Source organism: Rhea americana, unplaced genomic scaffold (genome assembly GCF_003343005.1).
Source record: "Rhea americana isolate MKP2758 unplaced genomic scaffold, rheAme1 scaffold_155, whole genome shotgun sequence".
In the NCBI taxonomy this organism is placed as follows: domain Eukaryota; kingdom Metazoa; phylum Chordata; class Aves; order Rheiformes; family Rheidae; genus Rhea; species Rhea americana.
Genome location: NW_028185650.1, coordinates 1,247,357 through 1,272,266, shown reverse-complemented (window position 1 = coordinate 1,272,266; position 24,910 = coordinate 1,247,357). Strand labels below are relative to the sequence as shown.

At 40.4% G+C, this 24,910-nt stretch overlaps 2 protein-coding genes across 2 annotated transcripts; both read right to left on the bottom strand.

Annotated features, from left to right (window-relative positions):
• Positions 1-240: 240 nt before the first annotated feature.
• On the bottom strand, positions 241-18,838 carry DNAL1 (dynein axonemal light chain 1). The gene is made up of 9 exons (XM_085299881.1): positions 18,718-18,838; positions 16,777-17,057; positions 13,894-13,932; positions 10,681-10,790; positions 9,646-9,701; positions 8,798-8,853; positions 7,461-7,587; positions 6,888-7,034; positions 241-4,350 (listed from the first exon to the last, which is right to left on the bottom strand). The coding sequence occupies exons 1-9, from the start codon at positions 18,836-18,838 to the stop codon at positions 4,304-4,306; spliced, it is 984 nt and encodes a 327-aa protein (XP_085156007.1). The 3' UTR covers positions 241-4,303.
• On the bottom strand, positions 17,169-24,910 carry LOC146598709 (acyl-coenzyme A thioesterase 5-like). Its single transcript, XM_085299851.1, has 3 exons — positions 24,318-24,910; positions 21,438-21,640; positions 17,169-20,570 (listed from the first exon to the last, which is right to left on the bottom strand). Exons 1-3 carry the CDS (start codon positions 24,865-24,867, stop codon positions 19,995-19,997), a joined length of 1,329 nt encoding a protein of 442 aa, XP_085155977.1. The 5' UTR covers positions 24,868-24,910; the 3' UTR covers positions 17,169-19,994.

The window sequence follows — 24,910 nt, the reverse complement described above, 5'->3', positions numbered from 1 at the left end:
CACCGAGACTGACGGCTGCGAGCTGTGGGGCAGAAAGGTTTTTCTTTTATACTTGAGTTTTGAGACTACATTACAGTGACCGTGTCGACTCAAGGCTAAAGTTTCTATCACAGAAGTTATATTAAGTAGCAACTTTCTCCTGTCCTGGTTTAATGAAATTGAATGTATACTGCTATTAACAGAATTCAAAGTGAATTAGTAATTTTGTATTAAAATAAGACCAACCCTTTATTTAGCATATTTGGTTTTCTTTTTCCCTTTATGAAAGTAATAGATTTGTTTCTTAGGCTGTAGGAACAAAGTCTAACAAACAATGTCTTACTTAAAATACTGAAAAATATTTATGTCTCAGATGACAACAATCACAATATATCAACATTTTTAAAGTCTAAGTAATTTACTATCCTAAAATATAGTGGCAAAAAGGAACAGTATTTACATACTATAAATACGTTGCTCCCTGAGCAGCTAGGAAAGTTTAATGAGAATTTAATATCAGAAAGCTGTCCACAAGCTGAACTATATCAGTACACAACACACAAAAATTCTTGTATAAAATAACATTCTATTATTTTTAAACACATTTCACTAAATAACATTTATAAACATAGGCCTAAATAATTTAAACACAGCAAATTAAACAATTTGGTCATGCTACAAAAATCACTGTATAGAAAAGATAACCAAAGTAGATGTTGAAAGTGCTCTCTTGCTTGAAGGAAGCTACTTCTAGTGCAACCTGAGTGATCTACAGATAAGGAGAACTGCTGGCGCTCAGGTCCCTTCTCACAGCTTTCCAACAGCTCTCAATATAATCACTCCACACATCAGCTCTTTTAAGATAGGTCAATGTGCCAGCAAGCAATTGCCAATTTTATTTTAGGAAATTTTTCTAAGGAATAAAGTGGCTGCTAATCCTCCATAATTGTAGTGGGAAAAAGCAGTATTCCACATGGCTTTAAAGTTTTACATGGGTGTTCTTTTCATCCATGAATAAAAATGTGCTTACTCTTTTAATGGATGTGGCGCGATACTGAGGATCAGTACTACAGCAAGCCAGTTCTTCTGCTCAGGGAGTCCGCCTCCAGTCTGAGCTGTTAGCTTATAAATGACATGCTGTAACACCATCAATATGCAAATAAGCTGTTTTATTCCTACATCTGTGTATATCTTCCACCACATCCACTGCATAATTTTAAAGTGCAAATCTTTCTTAAGAATGTATTAAAAAAAAMCCCTACTGATTGATTGGGGGGAGGAGAAAAAAGTTCAATTTTTTTTGATTTGTTCATAAAATGAACCATGATTCATCAAGCAAAGCAAAATTAAGCTGAAACTTCCACCCAGCTCTAGTCTCACAGCTATCTGAGTTCCCTGCTCTATTTTTTTCTTACCATATTGTTGCTATTGAGACTAACAGTTTTTATCAGAAGGGTTTAAATTATATGCAGGAAGTTGTTAYCGATGTATGAAGGGTGAAAGGGGACAGAAAAAAAATCTTGTACTTTACAGTGTACCTTATTGCTGTTGTAACTAGATGCCCCATTCCTTCCGCTGTGAATTTTTGTGGCATTTGTAATGCAGCTCTGAAGAAGCCTTAGAGAATTTGTGCTGTTTTTCTGTGGTGAAAAGAGCTGATGACGATGGGCTGCAGAATGAAGACAGCTTTAGGAACCAACAGTTGCCAGAGTTGTTGGAATAATTACCATATGTATAGGCTGCATTTGTCACTTACACAAGCCTGGACTTGTACTTTTGTTATCCTTCAGGTCTCATCCATGGAGCCATGGTTTGGTCAAAGTATCACCACATAGTCCCAACTTTGTATTCTGTTCTCAGAATGTCACAAAATAGCCAAAACAGAGTATTTTCTGTACCTAACTGCCTTCATAAACGTACCGAATTTAGACCGTATTTAGATATTAAAAGCTCACCTGTAGGATTATACATAGCACTGGACTGCTCTCTCATATCCACTCCCCTATTTTATTCCATTCAAAGCGCTTAGCCATACATACCGTAACTGTAGAAATCTTGCTATGAGAAAAGAGCTACACTGCTTGAGGCCATGCTCCACGACTATTCGATTCTGAAAACTTCTCCCAAGAGTATAGACGAATTTGGCATTGCCATTTACTGGCAATAGTCAGAAGTCAGGTTTCATTCCACTCAAGTTCTGGCTCATTTTAAACAGGCTTTAATTAATTACAGTAGTGAGGAGCACAAGCCAGCTCCCCACTGCTCTAACACAGAAGATGGTGTCAAAAGAGGCTGAGTTTGGCGTAAGCACTGCATTAGGCATGTTCTTGAAGCACATCTACTTTTCCAAAAGCAGCTGGCTGCAAGTCAACTGAATGGCTTAATTTTGAGAGAAGCCAGTATGACCTGGCTCTTGACTACTCTCTCCATCATGCTTTTTGGTCAGTGGTGACTTTACTCATGATTAAAGCCAGGAGAATAATTCTAAAAAGAAACTACATACGAGTATAAAGTTGTCCATAAGATAAATCCAATGAGCTAATTAACAGACAGCTTTCTGGTCAGGATAAATAGCTGTCTGGAACCAGCTTGTTCAGAATCTCTTTTGCCACTGCTTTTCTGACATTATTTCACAAAGTGGACCTAAATCAAACTTAAGTCTTACCTGCAATTGCCAATCTCAGCTGGAATGCCTAAGAATTGCTCTAGCAATGAAAAGAATAACTAGAAAGAATATACTGAAACGGAACTATAATTTGCTTGTAACCTTCTACTTTGTACTTTGGTAGAAACTGATCAGTGTTAGAATTATCATCTATTAAAATCAGACCTGGAGCTTTAATATTCCTGCYCATCACAAAAACAGCTGAACACTACTGTTGCCTCGGCCAACTTACTTACTTACTTAACCTTTCTCTTCTCTGACGACTTCCACGATCTTGACCCCTGTCACACCTCCACAAACAAAATAATWATAAGGCAATTTCTGCCTCCATCCCTTCTACAACAGTTCTGGAGCCAGCAAATAGACTCATTCCCCTTACAATTTAAACAAAGATGGTACCAAGAATAAGAAGAAAAGCTTTTTTTTGAAAAAAAAAAGGCTGCAGAAAAATCTATAGGTCACTTGATCTATTCTCTAAAGAGGAGAGGAAACAAGTCACTATTAGCCCTCAGTAGTGCAATTAGGTATATGTCTTCATCAGTACTTAATGCTTTTCACTACAAAAGAGTTACCTGTCATATATGGGGGCTTTACAAAACTGTTTTCCTTGCAATTCAGCCCATTAGCACTTCAATATTCATTTTCCAGTGCCTACTTCCCACCTTGTCTCACCTTCCTCACTAACTACATAAGCCTTTCATGCACCGCTTACGTCTATACTTCAGAAAAAAAAAAAAGAAAAAAGCATTCTCATAATCAAAATTTTATATCCTCAAACCCAGGTCTTTTGTTCACTGTTTGATTCTGATCACTGACCTACTTAGTCACATGAAAATTCCAGAGCTGAGAAGGACTGTCACTCGATCAGCCAAAAAGAAACTAGGAACTAGGTGCAAGCTAACAGTCTACATGCTCCAATTTAAAATAAGAGACAAAGAAAAAACTAGCAAATATTTTAGTCTCACCAGAAATCATGTAAAAAGTTGCTACTGCTTTTTTAAAATAAATAAATATGTTAGAAGCTATACATGGCCTTCTAAGCAATGAAGTTAAGAGTTCAATGCAAGAAAATCAATTCCAGACTTAAGGCCAGTAACAAGAGATCACCAGACCAATACCTTTTTTGTGTGCAAGTCCACAACTACTGGGCCTATTTGGCATAACAGTTTAGAAGCAGAAAAGGCAAATCCATGTATTGAAAATATTAAGGGGTTACCATGACAAAATTAAACAGAACAATGCCTGTAAAGTCTCTCTAAAACACAGTGCTGTTCTTTTGGCCTCAGTGTTTCAAATGATAATATTGGCCAGCTGCACCTAACAAGCTAAAACTTTTCTATTATAACCCAAGAGTGAACAACAAGCATCACTAATCAGGGATTTAAAATAGCTATGTATTATTTTAGGTAAAGATCTCTTGTTAGTCAAACAGCAGATAAACTCAGCTCCACTGGTCTCTTCCGAAGGTGACATGAGATTGACAAATTGGTGTGCCCAGATTTTGAAAAACAGTTCTTCAGGTGAGAGACTGTGGAGATAAGCTAGTCTTTTAAAAGTTGCCCAAAGATTTTCTTCAAAACAAACATTTATATAAAAGTTCTATGTACTGAACCACTCTGAAGACACTTAAATAATTAAATACCCAACAAGAAAGCTTTATCAGTTTCCTCCTTCCTCCTCATCTTCTTGTTTAATAACTAGGATACCTAAAAGAAAAAGAGAGAAAGAGAACAAATCTGCAAAGATTTACAAATAAATTATGTGGAGAAAGGTATTGTTGATATTGATATACCTGAAAGCTTATCTGGACTGTCAGAAAGAAGAAAGAGTTGCACATGTATTTGCTGCCACTGATTCTAACGGTAGACACCAACTTCCTACATAACTGAATCTCTCTTAACTAGAAGAGGCTTCAACTGATGAGATCTTCTCTTGGATGCTTTTCCAACTTCTTTAGTAGCAAAAAGATATTAAAGGTAAAAAAGTATTAAAGCATGACCCACAAAGATCAGCCTAACTTGGTCACTGGAAGATGCACTGTGATATTTCAGCTGCTAGCATACAACAAGCACTCAGTCTTCCTCTTGGAGGCCCCTACTTTGTACTGCCATTTCCATGACATACTGCACAGGCTACATCCTCAAAGATACCTAACTAGGATGTCTATACTACAAAACATAATGCYAAACAGTGAATCCTTAGTGGGGATCCAAGAAGCAATACGGTCACACGTTCTTAGAGCTAACTTGGGTGTCACGGCCTAAAGCTGCACTGCACAGTATGAACATACCCTATACAAGGTATGAATACAAGGGCATCTCAGATTCTGACAGACTACAAGGCTRAAGATACCACTTCACAGTGATGTGTTCACAAACTTAAAATAAACTGCAATGCTAACAGTCCCCAAAAGATTTATCAAATTAGACATTTTCCCCACACTAGCAAGATTCAATAGTATAGGYGAGCTCACAGCACTCTGAAGTAGCRTAATAAAGTGTATGCCTAAATAAACAGTACAAGAATAGCAGGGGTGTGGAGGTATATGTTCATCCACCTGTGTTGGTGACTAGAACATTCACCTGGGAAATGGGAACTGTAGGTTCATACTCATGCTTTAATCAGCTTGAAGCAGAGACTTGACTTCGGTGAGGCTCGGGGGTGAGAGCTCTTTGCTTACTGCAAGACTGGGAAGCTGCAAGACTGGGGCACAGTGTCTCTGTTTTTTCACAGATAGGGAACTGAAAATAAAAACAAAGCAGCCTGATTTCTGTCATGGTTAGCCATTTAACTTCTAAGGAGGGATCCTGGCACAGGAACCAAGAGAAAGAAGACACCTGCCCAAAGTTACCATCAATGCCTATTTTCATCCAGAACATCTGCAACCATTTTACTCATTTTTTCAGATCCCTATACTAGTCATGTCACACATAAGCACAGCAGGATCTTCAGACACTGTAGCTGCAAGAAACTTACRTTCTGCTACAGTATTTCTGAAATCTGCTTTACTCCACATTCTATATTTTCTGGTTTCTATTTTTAAATATCTTCCTCTCTTTCTACACTGTACAGGAAATACATATACCTAATCCAGAGCTGTCCATTGCTCCAGGCTGCAAGAATGCTTAAGAAACCAAGGATGTGCCCTGTACTGACAAGGCTACCCTTTGCCCATACAACTACTGTTCTACTCCAGTATTTCTATTTACACAACATATTCTATCACACCAGTGAATGGGCTATTGCAGGCCATCCTTCACAGCAGTACAGCCCTCTCACTAGACTTCAGCTTTTCCATAATTCTTATTACTTCAGTTGATCAGGCTTTGATTTCCCATCCATCGCCCACTGTATTGATGCTGTGCTCTTGTTACCCCCTATATACTTATATCTTCCCTGCTGCTACTCTGACCCTTTATTAATGTTACCAGTCCTGCTCTTCTCTTCATTGCTTTAGTAAACARGGGATAACAGTGAACAGTTAATAACTCCAGTAGCAGAAAATAACATATTTTAAAATAGCTTTTAAAGTTGTCTCACTTTTCCTCACTAATCAGGGCATGCTTTAATATATTTTCAAATCAGCCACTAAAAAAAGAAAGCAGCAGAGGAGAGCTCATAAATTGAGGCTTACTGCGGTGAAGAGAGGCACATATTCAGGCATTTGGGAAACTTGCGTGAAGCTGTGAAAACCTGCCCTTGCACCAGAAGCAAAAGAGAGAACACGTATCTATATATCCCCATTCTCTCATGTCACCATCTTTTTTCAGAAAAACTGTAACTCAACTTTGTTGTGAAAACTGTAATTCTACTTGGCAGATGAAAGCCTTGTTAACTTATTTAATGCTAAATATGTAAGTATATAATTACACAAGTCAATGTGTGAACTCCACAAGAGAACTTCAAACTAGTATTAAAAATAAACATACATACGTTTCAATTCCTTTTAGTTAGGTGCTAGAACTATTCAACTGGACAACTGCAAAGATCAAGTCCAGCTGCAAGGCAGTATAGATTTAACACTCTGAAATCTATCAGACACTTTCAGAAGATCCTGAGGCCAGGGCTGCAAAACTCAGCTGTCAGAAGCTAGCCTACTTCTGAATAATAACTCAGTGAGAGGAAGGAGAAGAGGAGTATTACATGGTCACACAAGTATTTCTGAGGATATGATTTATTTCATTGTGGTGTTTTTTATATTAAGCTATTAATTTACACCAATYGCCTCATGCCCCAAACTCACCATCTAGCTTTTTCAGCTTGGGCACTCGTTTGGTTGCTTCTTCAATCCAACTGTTCTTCTGATCAGAGGCGTATTTCTCTTGTAGTGGATTGCCTACAAACACCAGATCCTCTAGTAATGGCAACTCTGACAGTCTCACAAACTCTGCTGCAACCACAAATGTGAAAACACCAACCAGATTGTGGTACATGAAAAATACATCTGCAGTAGACCTTCCTTTCAAAGTCAACACAAGCACAAATAGCATGGGATACAAGAGGATGGGGACTGTTTGGGCAAAAATTGGTATCAAGTTAAAGAACAGGTGCACATTTTAAAAGAAGTCAGAGAAAGATGGTTCGAAGGACAAAATCCCTTGGGCTTAGAAATTAAATTCAAATTTTGAACTATTTTCTAAGCATTTTTAATCTCTTGCATGAGCAGAGATATAGGGATTCTGTGCATCTGCAGGGTTATCAGTAAAACTTAGCCCTAGAACAAACAGGACTATTTTCTACTTACTGACTTACTGACTTAACGTATGCATTCCTCATAACAATGTAAGAAGTTATAGAACAAACGGGCCTGGCTTACCCCAGTCTTTCACCAAATTATTTGACATATAGAGAACCTTTAGCTTCTTCATTACACGGATCCCCCTCAGCTTCTCAATGAAGTTGTATGAGATCCACAGCTCCTCTAAAGTGTCTGCAACTGCCTCCTAGAAAATGACAGGACTATTCAGATAAGTGAGGGTAAGTCTTCCTCTTTCTTCTCTCTTCTTCACACCCTACAGGTCATCTTCTGTAATAAAATACTAATACATAGTGGTCCTCATATCATTTCAAGCAGGTCCCTAATTATGCATGACAAATACCCAAGGGAATTAAGTGCAAAGGGTCTGAAATATATTTAGGAGGAAAGAAGTCACAATACTAATATAAAACAAGGAATAGCTGCTGGAGCAGTTGTTCTTAAGGCATAGGGTCAGAGCAAATCCATTTGGCTGTTTGTGCACTGTAAATACATACAAAGTGACTGAAATTCAACAAGCACTTTAGAGGGATTTTTATACAGTATGAGGGACTGAACTGATTCAGATTCATGTATGTTTATATCTGTAGGTYAGAAATTGCTTTCACAATTCCCTCAAAAACAGAGGTATTTTTTTAAACTAACCATTACACATTGACTGTACATTTCACACTTAAGAACTATGGCATCTCCAAAGATTGGAACAGCCTTGAAGAGAGACTTTCTGCAGGAGAAATATACAATCAGTCTTGAGGAAGAAAACTTTTTCTATATTCTTTTGGTTTAATTAATCAAATGATTAAAAATAAATCTTCTGCTGTTAATACAAATGTAACAAAACTGATCCTGATTTTCCCCAGCAATTCTTCCTCTGCCTAGTAGACTTAGCCCTGTCACCATCTTCTCCCCCAAAGCCAAATTGCTCAGAGTGCCAGTTGCCCATAAAAAGTGGCACTCATGAACCATGGGTTCTCGTGACTGCCAATATTTGTAGTAAAGAACCAAGTATCTTCTGGAAAAGAAACCCATATTCAAAATGTTAGCAGAAATTATTTTCATGTAAAGCTAGTGGAATTTGAAGTGCTTTACAAACCAAAACAGTGTTAAAATAAAAGTTCTGTTCTTTGTTATCAAAAACGAAGAACTCCTCCTTTCTAATATCTTTTTATGCATTAAATTAGCCCTGAAAAATCTCCAAATATTAAGAGAGTAAAAAGAAAAAAAAAAAGAGAAAGAGAATTTGAAAATTCAGAAGAAATATGTGAGAGGGTGAAAAGATCGTAGTGAAAGGAGAAAGTGAAAGGAATAGTTAGACAATAAGGGGAATACAGTGATCCAAATTTAAGCCAGCATTCCATTTTGTTGGTGAATATTAATTAACGCTAAGAAGCACATACCAGTCCATTCAAGTTCTTTATGTTATTTCTTCCCAAAGACAGAATTCTCAGATTTTCTGCAACAGATGAAAGACAGTTTCTTATTAACAAACGAGGTTCTTTTTAAATTGCAAGAAGATACTATAAGTCTGCTAAAGCTCCACATTCTACTCGATTTGATGGAAACAGAAAAGCCTGGAAATTCCAGCCCAAAACCTGCAGCTCCTTGCCACAGAGTCCACAACCCAAGGACAGGCCATTAAGATTTTTGTCCTAAAGTCAGCAACCCGATGAGTTTCAAGGTTTTGTAGATCCAGAATAGGTGCCCAAGAAACAAGAGTTCAGTCTCACTTGTAGACAGTTGGCTCCCCCTCGTCCCAGCACACCTCTTCCAGGTATGACCAGAATCAAAACTGGTACAACCAAATCCTCTACAAAATGCAGTGACATTTTTCCACTCAGGTCTACAACCTCAGCAACAGATAACACCACAGATAAAAAGCTGCTGAACTGTGGGCTCTCTCCATTATCAGTGTGGAAACTGGTCATTAAATCACTCTGGATTTGATTAGATGTTGAATATCATAACCCAGGCCTGCTGGGAGTTATAAAGGTGTTTTCTGCATGGATTTTTTGTTGTTGTTAAACTTGCATAGGACAACTGCCAAAACTAGTGCCCATGGATACCATGCTTTAATACATCGTTACYGCTAAACATGCATTCTCCAATAACGGTAATTTTAAAAATCACATGTAATTTTCTAAGGTAAATTAATAAGGATAAGACTGGGTATACAGCTAGATCCAGGACATTGTATACGTCCAATCCAAGCAACTAGAAAATGAATATGATCCAGCTTGTCACTTACTAAGGCTGTTCAAGTTGGCGATTCTTTCAATGCAGTTTGTAGACAATGACAGCTTCCTTTAAAAACAAGAATAATCAATCATCTTGACAGTATAAGAGGGATCACTGTATCAGAAGAGTTCCACTTCCAAACACCACTATATCAGGAATGAATTACAACTTATTTTTCTCTCATTAGATGAACTAACTAAATATGTAAACAGACTTATATCCTCAAACCATCAAGATTTCTGCAACTTTATTTAGCTTTTGGGAACCTACCACCAGTAATTTCCAGCACGTATTGGATTATCTTTTTACATCTAGCCTTAACAAATGGGCAGTCATTTCGTTCTGAAATGGCTGTAATTTCTCTCTGAAGATAAATTTTCTCTCCTTTTCTCATTTCAAATATAGACATTATTACATTATTACAACAGTTTGGTCAGTTAAACAACAGCCATACTTCTTTGGTACCCAGAGATACTTTGATATCTCTGCATGCTGCTGCACTGGCCATTTGGCACATTCACCAAAACAGTTCATTGTGCAATTACAATCTTAGGACTGTAGGAGTCAGTACAAGCAGTATTTTAGGAAGCAGCTCAGATTTGCTATCATTAAAGGCAGAAAGAGTCTGAACAAGTGAATGTGGTATAGCAAACTCTGGTTTACAATACTGATAAATAAATGGATCACAAATGTGTCTGTTAGTTGCTAGATTCCAGACATGGACCTGTAATTATATACTGGTGAACAATCTGCTAATTTTTTCTGAGGATAAATATTAATACAGAATCTACCCTAAAATCTTCTCAGTTAAGTGACAGGAATCATAGGGAAAAAAACTCTAACAAGCAAGAATTGTGTGTAGAAGGAGAAGCCCAGCTGAGGGGGGGGAAAAAAAAAAAAAAAAAAGAAAGGTAAAAGGTGCTGCTTTGAAGGCCATGCTTAAACATAGTAGATATATGTTTGCATAGTGAACAACAGAAATACTGAAAATGAATACAAAGAGAAAAGAATGTTTGTCTTCCAATTTGTTTTTAACAGAACTTACTCGCAGTTAACAAGCATGGAGAGAGATTCATCCATCCTCTCTACAGGAGGAATCTGGCCATAGAGTTTCACCTCCTTTGCCTCTGAAGCCTTCTGTCCAGTTTTTTCTTCCTGAAGAAAAGAGAAGGCAAAGAATATACTCACTGGTACATGCAATTATTATAAATTAATGACAACATACTACTAAAGGTTATTAACGACAAGAGAAAGCATTTTGAACACTGTGTATCAAGATACCTACTGGTGTAACTTTTCCAAATGACACCTCAGCCCTAACAACCCAATTTCACTAAATCAGATATATAGTTTTTTTTTTTTTTTTTTTTTTAAGCGGGGGAAGGAAGAACTTCTTCCCTGTGAGAGTGACGGAGCACTGGAACAGGTTGCCCAGAGAGGCTGTGGAGTCTCCTTCTCTGGAGATATTCAAAAACCACCTGGACATGATCCTGTGCAATGTGCTCTAGGTGACCCTGCTTGAGCAGGGAAGTTGGACTAGACGATCTCCAGAGGTCCCTTCCAACCCTTCCAACCTCAACCATTCTGTGATTCTGTGATAGTCCATCTTTGGATTATCAAATGCTGGTTAAAAATAATGGAAAAGTTGGAATTTAGAGAAAATATTAAATCCTTTCCATTCATGGAGCTAATAACTTAAAAAACAAACAAACAAACCACCCTCACTTAGTCATTAAAAAAAAAGATTTCATGCTTTAGAGAATACAGCAAAAGGCAAATTTCCTAGTTATAATCCAAGCTGATAATTTTCTAGAGAACTAAATACTTCAGTAAATTCAGAGCTTTACAAAAATGGTTATAACTTCATCATTTGGGTGTGCTTATTTGAAAGCTGCAGTCTATTAAGCCCTTTAAAATTCTGAACTGATGGTGATAGTTGAGTAAACACTTGGAACAAGTACTTATTTAGATGGGAACAGCAGTTTTGACAGCTGTTTCCTTGACAGAACAAAGAGCATTTTGTCAGTTCACTCAGTGTTCTCCAGTGGGAGAACTGGAGGTCCATTAACAAAGGCAAAATCTACCCAGGGCTTGCAAAACAGAATATATTTTCTCCCCCATTTTCACTCAGCTAATTGAAAACTGAGAAAGCTGAGGTCTGACCTATTTTATATGTCTGCTTTAGAATGAAATGAATTGCACTGCAGAAGTATTTAGCAATCCCAAAGCATAAGACCAGGTATTGACTGTTCACCTCAGTAACTGTATGTAATACTTCAAAGAAGTTCAAATACTTCAAAGGTTGTTCAAAGTAATTTAAATGCAAAATAAGTATTTATACCATTATTTTCTCTCTTATATGGCCCAAGCACTTCAGCCGGCTTAATTTAATGAAAAATCCACATGTTGTCCTATGTATGCACTGTCCAAATTCGGTATGATAATCTTTCATTCATCATTAGCAATTTAGAAAATTAGAAGAATGTCAGATGTTATGCTAGAGTATGGTGAAAAAAAACTTCTATTTTCTTTCCTAAGAACAATGATTATACTGTATATATTTGCACTTGTACTCAATTTATAATCTATTAGCCTACACCAATCAATAAAATGATTTGTTTCTTAAAAACATGAAAGGGAAGGAGCTCCCAACACAGACTGTAGCCAGGTGTGAGCATCTGCAGAAGAAAATTCATCCTGACTGCCACTCAGTTGTGGAAAAATGGTCAGAGGAACTACCTTAACAAGCCACAGAGAAACCACCAGTAGAATGGACATTTTTTAAGATAAGGATTCCTGTTTGCTAAGTTAAATATTATTTCAGTTAACTAACTCAAAACAGGGCATAAGCAAGCTCTTATGTTGAAGGGAAGAAAAACATCTGGAACTCAGCTCAATATCAGATCTAACTTTACAGGTTAGGTGGATTCAGATTAGGAGCAAGAAAATGAAGAGTTAGAACTCTCTCCAAAGCAACATGGACAAAAGAACAAATTCAGCACTTCTTACTTAATAGAAACTCAGTAACATAATTCTATAATCTCTACAAAGCACATGATGGAAGAACAAATGTAAAATAAATCTTTAATAGGACACATGAAGTTGAGGGAGGAAAATGGAAAAATATCAGAATTATTTATACTCAGTTCACAACTCTAATAGTGCTGCTTTCCACAAGATGTTGCATTCTGGCTCTTATTATGACAGCAAGAGTGAAGTTTGTGGGATATACAGCATAGTTTCAAAAAACCAAATCAAAACAAAAAGCCTGAAATACAGAAAGTACTAAACAATGGTAACATTCAAAAAGGAAGTAATCTGCAATTACAGTGTAGTACCTTAAGCTGGTGGTAAAGATCTTCTGATTTTCAACTGTACCTGCGCACATGATCTCATACAAAGATCTTCTAGACACCAAAACTGTTTGTGCTGTTGCTCCAGCAGCTGTACAGAACTAGAGGGGGCCGACATACACAGAACAGCACGTCTATCCACCAACCTCAAGTTCACTGGGATTGAGGGAAAACTCTCATTGACTTCAGTGAACTATGAATCTGACCCCAGAGATATCCTATGGCTTAATTACTAATGACATCCATGTCCTCTCCAACAAACAGCTTTCTAGRAGGTTATAAGAGCAGCTCAATCACACTGGGTGACTGTAATAATGGTATATTTGAAGGAGAAAAACAAGTGAGAAACTCATTCTGACTTAAGCTTTGCACGGTGGACAATATAAGAGGCCTGCGTAACACTGCTGCAGAAAAACACTGATAAAACAGTGCAAAACTTATTCTACACTGCTACACTAAATAAGCAAATATTATGTGCTGAAATTAACCCACGAGAAGTTGAGCGAGGGGGTGGAATTTTTGAGCATTGCAGGTAGCTTTTCTATACATTCATTTTAGCGCTGTTATAAGAGAATGGCAGATGTCTCTAATCTCTTTGTAGCTTCAGGCCTTTTATCAATGTATATTCAGCAGAACAAGGCAAGATAGCAAAAACTGACTCATCTTTACTAACTATAGAATTTTAAGAAGAACACAAAGAAACTCTAAGAGGATCGACTGCACATCGATATTAGTAATAAAAAATTTACTTTGTGAAATTTATTATAGCAGCAGATGTTTCAAGTAAACATATTTGTTACAAAAAAGTTTGAAAAATAAATTTATCTGAATAGTCAAAATCCATGCCACGGAGTAATGCAAACCAGCTAGATACTGTTCTAGTACTTACCCATTCAGGGACTTACCCATTTGGCTAGAGCTTCTTTGATAGTTGTTGCTTTTGCCTAAAAATAAGCAAATTAAAATTAACACTCATTGCAATTTTTAGATGGATTGTTCACTGCAAACCAGCTTCCTCTTCCTTCTCTCTCCCTTATCCGCTTCTCAACCCRCTCCTACCACTTTCCTCTATTACCTTCCTAGAGCTTATTCTGCGAAGTAGGAATGAGCACAACTCCTCACTGTTCTTAATTTTCTGGGGTACTCAGTAGCGTTTTCACAAGGAAGCAGCTGACTTCATACAAGCACATTATCTTTGTGACCTTATTCTCTGCGTAGGCTGGGGAATGGGTAAGGGACACTGCTTCTTAGTTGTGATGATGAAATTTATTAAATTCAAAGAAGTTACTATATTAAAAAGTATAGTCTAGTCTTAAAAACGCGCTTTCTGTTATTATGTGTTATGCAACTTGCTGTCTGAAAGTAAGTCAATGAATATGTAGAAAGATAGAGGCTGTTAAGATTCACGGAGGAAAATAAGGCCTGCCTTGTCCAGTCTCAAGGGCAGTCTGGAACGTCTGTATTTGTTTCTCTTGATTTTATATCCAGCCACATCATGTTATTGAAAAACATACATTATTCAGTTAAAAAAAATCCAAGAGCTACTATACAAGATTTTTTACAGATCAATCCTCTGATCAACCTTCTATTGTCACTAACTCCAGCTCTTCTGGCTCATATCAGCAGTTTCACTGAAGCTAAATCACTGTCTCCGTCCAAAAACAGTAACATATTGAGAAACCCTGACATATCCTAAACTTTAAACATATTCTGAGAGGTCTTTTGGATGAAAACGGTTCCACTGAGACCGGTCATTCACAAAAACTGCTCAACAGCCTCCTTCCTATAAAATCAGGAAGACTCTAACTTGAACATCTCTATTGCTCTTCAGTGTAGCTCCACAACATGTGGATCAAAGCAGCCTTTCAGGCAATTGCATACCAAAAAAATGACTATGTAGGTTAAAATCAACAAACTGACCTCCWGCCAAAATCTTATGGGTAATTCCTTCAGGTCACAGAGCTATAAGGTTGTGCACTGTATTGCTGCAGAACACTAGAAATTCTGCAGCCAATGATAAAAGGCGACAGTTGTAGTAGCTACAAATAAAAGAATAGTGTCACTGAATCCCCCAAACCAGGCCGAGATCCTGGATATTAAGGACTCTGAATATGCATCTCAAATCTCCAAATATGCCTTCATTTAGACATATGTCAGGAAGCATCCCCAGGTGTGCTAGCTACCTCCTTCCACTGAGTGACCCTCATTTTAATCCTACGTACACTGAGTTAGCTAGCTGGCTTTCTCTAGGTGCAASGGTAGACAGCCTGACAAACCTGTGCTATGACATCCCTGGTGCAGGTAAGCAGCTGAGTGACCTCCTGTTTAGGACATCACAGCCCCTAGATCTCCCTCTGACAGTCTGCCTCATCAAGTCCCATTAAGGGACCAGTGTGCCAGCAAAACCAACTGGCTTCCAGTTAGTGAGGCTTTTTGGACAGGAACTGGTAGTATTATTTTTCATGCTTGTGCTAGCCTAGTTAGGGCATCTGGGTGCAAGATCTCCGTCACCCATTATTAAAGGCAGAAACTGGTTTATGTGACCAGTGCCTGAGTCKCTTTCAAATCCATGCCAAAAACAGATTGGATTTGGAAACTAGTAATCCGTGTGAACACAAAGAGCAGTTTCTCCCCTGACCCCTACAGACTTACCTCTCCCATTATAATACCTGACTGGTATTATAATGTAATATGGTGGAAAATACAAAAATCAGCAGAATCGGCATATCAAGAAAATATTCATTAGGGATTTTGCTTTGTTCCTTAAAGTACACTTGAAATTTCTTTAGACAAATCATACTATCTTCTGCCAAGGCAGGTTACCTAACACAAACTTCTGAAGAGCCTATTTTCAGGTGTCCTCTACCTGCACATTGAAAATTCCCCTACAGGGATTTAGATTAAAGAAAGTCGTATTACTGAAATACATTTCAAGCATTCAAATCTCCAAATGATGAAAAGCTGAATTAATCACCCTGAACGGCCACCATCAACAGTGCAGGAAGAAGAAAAACAGTATATGAAGAGGAGAGAGAAGACTCCCATATATATGTATAAAAGTCATAACAAAATAAATGTTTCCCCCTCCCTCCCGCTCAAAAAACAAGATAGCTTTCGGACACAAAATATTTTGACACAGAATATTTACAAAATTCAGACCCACAGGAAAAAGTAAAACAGGGACACTTTGCCTTCATTTGCATACATTTATTCACATATTTAAGTAAAGCAAATTAGAATTTCACAGCAACAGAACCCAGGCTACTTAGTGTAGTAACTGCAGGTACCGCTGCCTTAAAACCAGCCAGTCGTCTTTTCTTTTTTCTTTTTTTTTTTTTTTTTTAATAAATAAAAAATATTATTTTTTTTTTTTTTTTTTTTTTTTTTTTTTTTTTTAACGATGACATCCCCGAGCCCCAACAACCGCAGAGTGTGAATTAATTAGCTCCCGCTGCCTTCATCTACCCCGACCGCCCCTTCTCCCGGGCACGATAACAGGCCGCAGCTCCAGCGCCACCGCCGACGTACGGGGCCGCGGCTGCCTCATGGCCAGCTCACGGCGTGCCCGGGCCGCGCAGCGCCAGAGCCCGGCCCGGCCCGGCCCGGGGAGCGCCCGCTGCCGCCCGGGGGCTCCTCGTGGGCAGCCGCGAGGGGAGATCGCCGCCGCCCCAGCCCCGGCCCGGAGGAGGGGCGGCTCCCACGCGCTGCCGGGCAGGCCGCCATCCCGCGGGCCCAGCGCCCTCCCCGCCAGGCGCCCGCCTGCCCGCGCCGGCACTGATCGGACCCACCATTGCCGTTGCTACCGTTAACGCTCCGGTTGCTATGGCGCGGCGGCCCCGCGCGCACGCGCAGCGCCGGCGGCCCTTCGAGGTGGGAGGGACGAGCAMGAAGGCAGCCACACCTGGCGACCATAGAGACGCAGCGCCACAGAGAAAGTCCCCCTGCCGGAAGTTGCGTGCGGCGGCATCGTCGCGGCCGCATGGTGGGACACGACGATAGGGGTAGCCGCCCGCGCGGTGTCGGCTGACGGCCGCGGCCGCCGGGGCTCGGCCGCCGCCCCGGTAACCGTCTCACCGTGAAGTGTTTCTGCACAAGCGGGTGTGCGAAACGGTTACGGAGAGCTCCTCCGCCCTCCCTGCTGTCTGCAGCAATAGTAGCAACAAAACACGCCACACCATCCTAGCATCATTATATGCATTTTATTTAAGCCAACCAGTGAAAAAAGTTCATCTTAAAATTACAAATAGTGTCTGCACAAAATGATCCTGTAATACAAACCATACATTTCAGCAGTAATTTGATCCAGTAAGGTATGATCTATTAATTACAGCTGACCCAAGTGTCAGCTTTTGGCTGGTAACATATCACAACCTGGTGCTGTTGGAGTCACCCCAAATTTGCCTCTGCTATCTGCAAGAAGCAGACGAGCCRAAGCTTTTCCAGACTGCACTGGCTGTCCTTAAGTCATGGAGTGTTTTTCGAACCCCAAGCCTAATTGTGCCTCCATCAAGAGATGGCCCCAAATTTAGCCAATAAAGCTAAGCCATCCATCCAAGCAATATTCTCAATTAAATGCTGTGGGAGTTTTGCCATGTAAAGTATACAAACAGCATAAATAGTATTATTTTAAGGCCACAGTCACTCATTTTAGCACATACTATAAATATTTCTGGCACTCCTCATTCAGGAAATAGATATATTATCTATAGAGTGTTGCATCTTTGGTATCCAAGTAGCACTGTAAATATACAAAATATTAGTACACAAGCTGACCACTTTTCTACAGACCATTTCGTGAATAACTTTGGCCTGAGTATCCTGCCCTGTTTCTAAAGGTATTTCCACAGTAAAGTTGTTCCTTTTATTGTTCTTCCCTTCTTCGTTTAAAAGATGTATTATTCAGCTTTCCAAATGAATGAATTATTCAGAAACAAGAAACRTGTTGAACTCTTGAACAGCCTTGCCTTTTAATAAAGAAGGTGTTACTTCTCTTTTAAAATGCATATACCTGTCAATAGCTAGTAAGAATTCTTTTAAAAGTTTACGCTTTAGAAATAAATTTGGGGATTTTTAAGCTACCTGGGTTTTGTTCTAATTACACCGTAACATCTGCTTCCTGAAACTCCAGCTTTTGATCTTGCTTGGCATGGATATTCTATGGAGGACTGCAGTGGAAAGACATGGGTATCAATACCAGGACGCTAACAAAATGGGGATAGAAGAGGCACCGTTCAACTAAAGCCAATTGCACAGTCAGCTCCGACTGCTGGAGATCCACCTGGCGAGGGCAGACAGTGCAGAAGGAAACCTTTGGACAATTTCTTCTACAGTTATGATCTGGAGTGGCTTTGGCAAAAAGGCAGGGTGCGAAGCATGGGCAACACCAATATGCACATCTCAGCCCGCTGCCATCCTGTACTTCYAGGCAGCCAGTTTTAGTGCACATTCAAGCACCGGAAACTACCCTGCAGGGCCTCTTCAGCCAAACAGTTTAGAGAGGCAGCTGTGAAGATGTTTTGAGGGGAGTGAGTATGGTAGAATTTATCTTTTAAGGAGTGAATAGCTGAACTGTTCAACTGGAAGTGATGGTGTGCATGGGTAACATGTGACTTGCACTCAAATGGTAAGTCATACTGAGTTGCAGAACAAAGCTAATGAGACCTGAGCAAGGGCATAATGACAGTTAATTGGAGAGAAAAGATCCCTCAGAGCAAACCAAAATTCAATACCATAAATGAAGGGGTTGTAACTTCTCAGAAAGCTCTTGAAACGGTCTGGAAAAAATGACCCTGGAAGGAGCACTGTATCAGCAGAAGACCTTGTTAAACAGGCCTCCAGCACGGGCACCATTTCAGCAGGATCCTCCTCCAAAATGATTTGATTTCTTAAGTTGTTTCTTTCTACCCAAATGGTGGGAAAAATAAGGCACCAACCAAAAATTAATTACGATGAAAAACAATCCCCARTAGCCATGGGAAAGCTAAAATCATAATATTAAAAAAAGCTAATACTAAGTTAATCATTGCCATATTTTAGTTTTTTCATCAGTCCTGCAATCTTCTGTTGGCCACATTTTCTGTTTCTCAAGTCATCTTCCTCTCTAAAAACAACTGTCAGCATCTGCTGACATCATTACCAAAGAGCTCCACAAGTAATTAATCCAAAATTTAGTGACAGGTGTTACTATACTAAATAAGCAATCAAGAGAGAAGTAAGTTTCACATAACTGCATTTAACAGTGCTGCTCAGCAAACACCCTGAGTGTTAAGTGCCAGTTCAAGACAAGATAGGAACAGATGAATTCCTGCTGATTACATCCCTAGTACAAGGAAGTGCTGGCACTGCTATTCTCCCCGGACAACAGTAAAAGTACTTTTCATTTTCTCACTCTATAGGTAGTTTTTTGTTGGAAAGAAGCATTGACTACATCGGCAGAAGACTTCTAAGGTAAAGGTACAAAATATTCATTACAAATAGATACCCCTCACTTCAGAGAGATAGAAGACATTTCCAAAATATGTATGGCTGTAAATTGGAGACTTCTGAGCTGAAGTAGCTTGATTCAGATCCAAAGCCAGAATCAYTTCTCATTTGGATGTTTATCATCTATAGGTTACCATCATTTCCCCATGTGGGAACCAGTCTGCCATTTYTGACAGTGCAGACTGGTTTGCCAAGTTCCTTAAGCCATAAATACTGCAGGCAAGAAAGTACCTACCACTCTCTTCAGACACTTGTTTCTTGATACCAAGACTAATTCAGGCTGACAAATTTGTACTAAAATGCASCCTATTTATTATCATTGTTTCACTTCTCCTCAGGATATCTAGTTAAAATAACTCAGAATAATTTCCTTTCTGTTTGGATTTGCACACATAACTGAGTTGTCATTTGGTTATTTCAATCTCAGACCTTTTCTCAGTCAGTCCCTCCAATTCTCTAGTCATTTTGGTGGCTCAAGCTCAGTCCTTTGCAACTCAGCAGCAGCTTTCAGGTACCAAAGCGTTCATCCTAAATGCAAGCGCAGAAACTCCTGAATCTTTCCCCAGGAGTGTTCCTGTGCATGGGCATGTGCTTTGCTCTCTCCACCCCCTACGACAGGTACCCCCAGAACACGATCCACAGCTACCTGACAAAATGGAGTAGAAGGAGGATCGATTCGGTGGCCTGCTCCTGGATAACTCAAGAGCTCAAAATTTTCTTTTCCATGCTGGCGCAGACGTCCAATTGCCAGCTCAGCATATAAGGAGCTCTTCCACATACGATCATCTTCTCCTACCACTAAGAGAAAGTGACCCTCGGCTTTTTCTATGGGGATTGTGCAAGGGGAATTAGCAGGATTCATTGGGTCATCCAGAGCTTCAAAAGTGTCAAACACACCAGCGTCAGAAACACTGACCTTATTCATATTAAAACGCAGCCCAGGCAGAGTCATCTCACCATAATGGAGGTCTGCAACTGTGTTCGAGCTACAGCCGGAGATAGAGACAGCAGCCACTACTTCTGGCAGGAAGGTGATCATGGAGAGTGCTAATTCTGCCCCTTTCCCAGTCCCAATCACTCCAACTCCTGGCCCTTTCACCTTCAGATAAGGCGGTGGGGGAGGGGAACAGAGGAAGAAAGGAATACAGAAAGTATGCATTATAACAGGATTAGCCATTAAATGCCTCTGGAGTTGTGTTATACAGAAAAGGTTACATTAATCATTGACGTGACCAGTTGGAAGGCTACAGCCTGGAGCCAGGCTCMTTCCTTTAAGTGTCTTATTTTTTCAAGAACAAAACAGATGTTAAATCCATTAAAATAACACAGACAAGATAGTTAYGCTAGGCACAGCAGATACAATCACCTGGACCTCACCTAATCCCAACTGCATATTTTGATCCAAATATTTTTTTTTCCAGAACAGGTAGCAGGAAATTCAAGTACAGTCGATTGTTATACACATCTCAGGCAAGTAAGTAATCTTATAAATGACATGTGAGAATCAGGAGAGTATCATTTAGTCTTATCCTTTYCCAGTCTGGAAAGTAACACTGAAAGCAACTTCCTAAGTCATCAAATCGATTCTCCTGCTGATTATTAAGCAGTTTTCTACCATTTTTTCATAAGCTAATTACTTTCCATTTTTAAATTGGTATATCTTTATCACCATTGCTCCTGTTTGGAGGCTGTTCCAGCACTTCACTGTTCTAATCATCAGGAATCTTCTAGTTTCCAACATAAATTTATTTAATGCTCAGTTTTATATCTGTTTGTGCTGGAAGAAAGAAATTCACTCTCTGCAGTTATAAGCATAGTCACTTGTGTAAAACCTATGCTTTTTCTGTTACTGGGGCAAAACCTGCTCAACAGAAACTGACACTCCAAAGAAATTACTGATGCTACTGGGGCATGCTGCTGAATCCTCTCCAGTTCCCTGTCCAGGGAAACCTCGCATTATACTCACCTTCGGGTGACGCTGTAGAAATCTAGCTGCCTCCTCAAAGTACTCGAGTTTGAATTCTTTCATAACCTTAGGCAGATCTTCAAAGTCAAAGTAAGGCAGAGAAAGAGCAGCAAAACCACGAGYGGCCAAGAGGCTGGATCTAAATTCAATTAAACCCCCTTCATCTCCGTACATGTCAATCACTCCTGGAAAGGGGCCATCCCCTATATTAAATAAAGAGAGAGAGAGGACAATAAAATTATCAAATAGGACACTACAAAGTATCTAATAAAGAGTGAACAGGAAACTATAGCAGGCATAATACATTTCTTATTACTACTCATTACTTCCACTTTCACAGTGGAGAATACAGAATTAGTGCTGTAACCTACTTTAGTTATTTCAAACTAGGAATAACTCCTTACCTTCCTGTAAAATATGTAAACATTTAATAAGCTTTTAAATTGTTTTAAATTTATTTTTCAATAGGCTTAACTTCTCATCTTGGAAAAAATCATATTCTTAATCAGATATTTTCCCATAAACAAGTCATACTTTAATTAGCAAAGTGTAAACACATTACTGAAGAGACAATTGCATTGAGCCCATAGAAATAAATTCTACAAGACTTGCACAAACTCTGGAAAAAAGTGCATTGARAAAAACACAGCAAAGGCAACGGGTGAAATTAGCTAGATTTACTAGCTCTGTCTCAGCACCAGCACTCCAATAGCTGGCAGCAAAACTGTTATTGTAGGTATGAAGAGACAGAAGGTAAAAAGTGAGTGCAGTGGGGGTATGTGGGTATCTGCGGCTGACACAAAGATATACACGTGGCTGACACACATATACATGTATATGAACAGTCCCACTGAATTGCAGAAATATTCAAAAACACATCTTTAAGTGGACATGCTTTTGCAGCCACAGTCTTGTGGCAATGTAACTGTCTGCCATGGCAGCAGAATTTGAGCTAACGGGTTCGGGATACTATCCTTACAACTATAAAGACCCCAAATATTYCCCCCCCCCTTTTTTTTTGACTGGCCACCAGATGTCACCACTGACTCACTCAGATCCAGATCACTACAACTATCTAACAGAAAAAAGACCTACTTGTGCAAAAGTGCATTAACACATTAAGTTACCTATATACCTATACCTATATATACATGCAACAATTAAAGAAAAGACCTCTGGCATTTCAAGGTACTTGAAAAAAACAAATTTTTGGATGAGACACACTAGATTGTGGAAACGTCATAACTTAAAACATTAGGAAGTCAGAAAAGCACTGAAGTATGTTTTTCCTTTTTCYTTCAGTTCTAAATTTTTTCCTCAGAAGTTTAATATTCTACTAGGAAGAAAATCAGTCTGGTTACATTTCTTATCATGATGCTATGATCAAGAGAAATGCTCAGTTAAAAACAGTCAACYTAGATGGCTAGAAAACCAAGGTATTCACATATTTATCATGCCTACATAGAAAGTTCTCTAGTAAAAACATATAGTCAGAATACAGACCAAAAAATATGTTTTTCTCTCTTGTGAAGACAACTTTTAACTTATACAAGGATTCTGGACTGCCTTTACGAGTGCCTACTCATATCTAAGTACGCAGTTTCTGCACAGTACACCAAGAAGCAAGATAAATGGGACCAGACACTTTTACTATTGCTTAAAAAATAAAATAAAATAAAAATCATAACTCTTATATCTGAAATGAGCAACCTCTTTTATATTGCAAACATAGTTTAAGCCACTCAGGTCATCTCACTTTGACTAAGGGCAGTTCATCGCCAAGATTTCTATCTTAACAATACTAACATTTTTCCCTCCCTGAAGCACGCCAAGTACGGTGGTAATGTTGTAACTGGATATTTCACTGAGAAGCATTTTGTGTCATTGAAGCAACAATTCTGGACTTTTCCACTGTACAACACTGGGCTTTCTAAAGCGACAAATGCAGCTCCAGGTTGCAGATCTCTGGATTCCCATTAAGCTTAACAAAACTCAGCTCATTCTCTAAGGCAGGATTCATCAAAACATCAGGGTCTCAGTGTTGGAGAGTCTAGAATGATGACAAAACTTTTCATCCAAAATACAAAGTTCAATTTCAGTTTTTCTTGTTTTTTTCTTCTTCAGTGGACTCTGGATCTGTCTAAATGGATAAAAACATTGTTGGTTTGGAAACCATTCACTGGAAAGACTTAGATCCATACAAACTAATTTTGCTACACCAAGTCATTATAAATATGAGACAATTCAAGGACAATTCTACCAGGATAACGCTCAGCRGTTTTAATCGTGGCTTGAACGTTCAAACGCCATGACACAGTGTAAGGTTTCATTTGCCAGCAACAGCAGCTGCCCATTACAGTATCGCACCTCTTAAAACACAGCCATCCCACAGGTGCCACTGGCAGAACTTCCTCAGAATCTATTTTGTATTTATACAACCACTGAGGAATCACAGTAACACAACCATTAACTTAGCTTTGGCTCTAGTGTAACAGAGAGAGGGTGGCACACTTCTGTTTTCTATAACCTCCTTCTACTGCTCTGCTTATTGCCATGTATTTCACAGGGAGAAAAAATGCCTTTTAAAGTCGGTCCTACTCGGGGTAAGATCAATGCTTTTATGAATAAAGCGTGTCAGCGCGTCTGGAAGCCCTGGACGGCGGGCAGCAATGTAGTAATCCTGCTGTCATTCAGCTGCCGCCTGTCCCGCGACAGCCGCGGCCCGCTGCAGCCCAGGCACCCCTCCACGGGCCTCTTTAGGTGTCAACGGGCAGGAGAAGTCCCCACGCCCCGCGGTCGGGGTCTCCCCCGCGCGGCCGCCGTCTGTTAGCGCTGGGCAGGGAGGCCGCGGGCCCCGGGGTCCCGGGCCGGGGCACTCACCGGGCGGCAGGAAGAGGGAGCCCCGCACGGCTCCCTCCTTGAGCCGGATGCGCCGCACGCCGGGTGCCGTGAACCACCGCTCCACCTCGGCCTTGGCCATCACCGGGCCGGGCATGGCGCCGGACCGGCTGTGGCCCTGGTGCACCAGCACCTCCACCTTCAGGGGAGCGCCGGTGCTGCGGGGCAGGAGCCGCTGGTACGGCCGCTCCATGCCGGCGGGGGCGAGGCTCCAGAAGAGCCCCATGGGCTCCACGCCGCTGTAGTCGCCGCCGTGCGAGGCGTCAGTGCCCAGGTGCAGCTCTCCGCGGCCGTCGGCCCGGTAGTGCGCGCACGACTGGAAGAGGCAGCCGCGCTCGTCCGCCGCCACCGCCCGCAGCGTCACCGGCTGCCCCGGGCCCAGCCCCGCCACCCGCGTCTCCACGCGCTCGTCCGCTAGGCCGGCGGCGGGCGACACCGCCACGCTCACGACCCGCCGCCGCGGGGGCGGCGGCAGCGGCGGGGCACGGCACAGGGCCCGCGCCGCGGCGGCGGCGGCAGCGGCTCTCCACATGGCGCCGAGGAGGCGAGCGCGGACACGCCGCCGCCCCAACGGC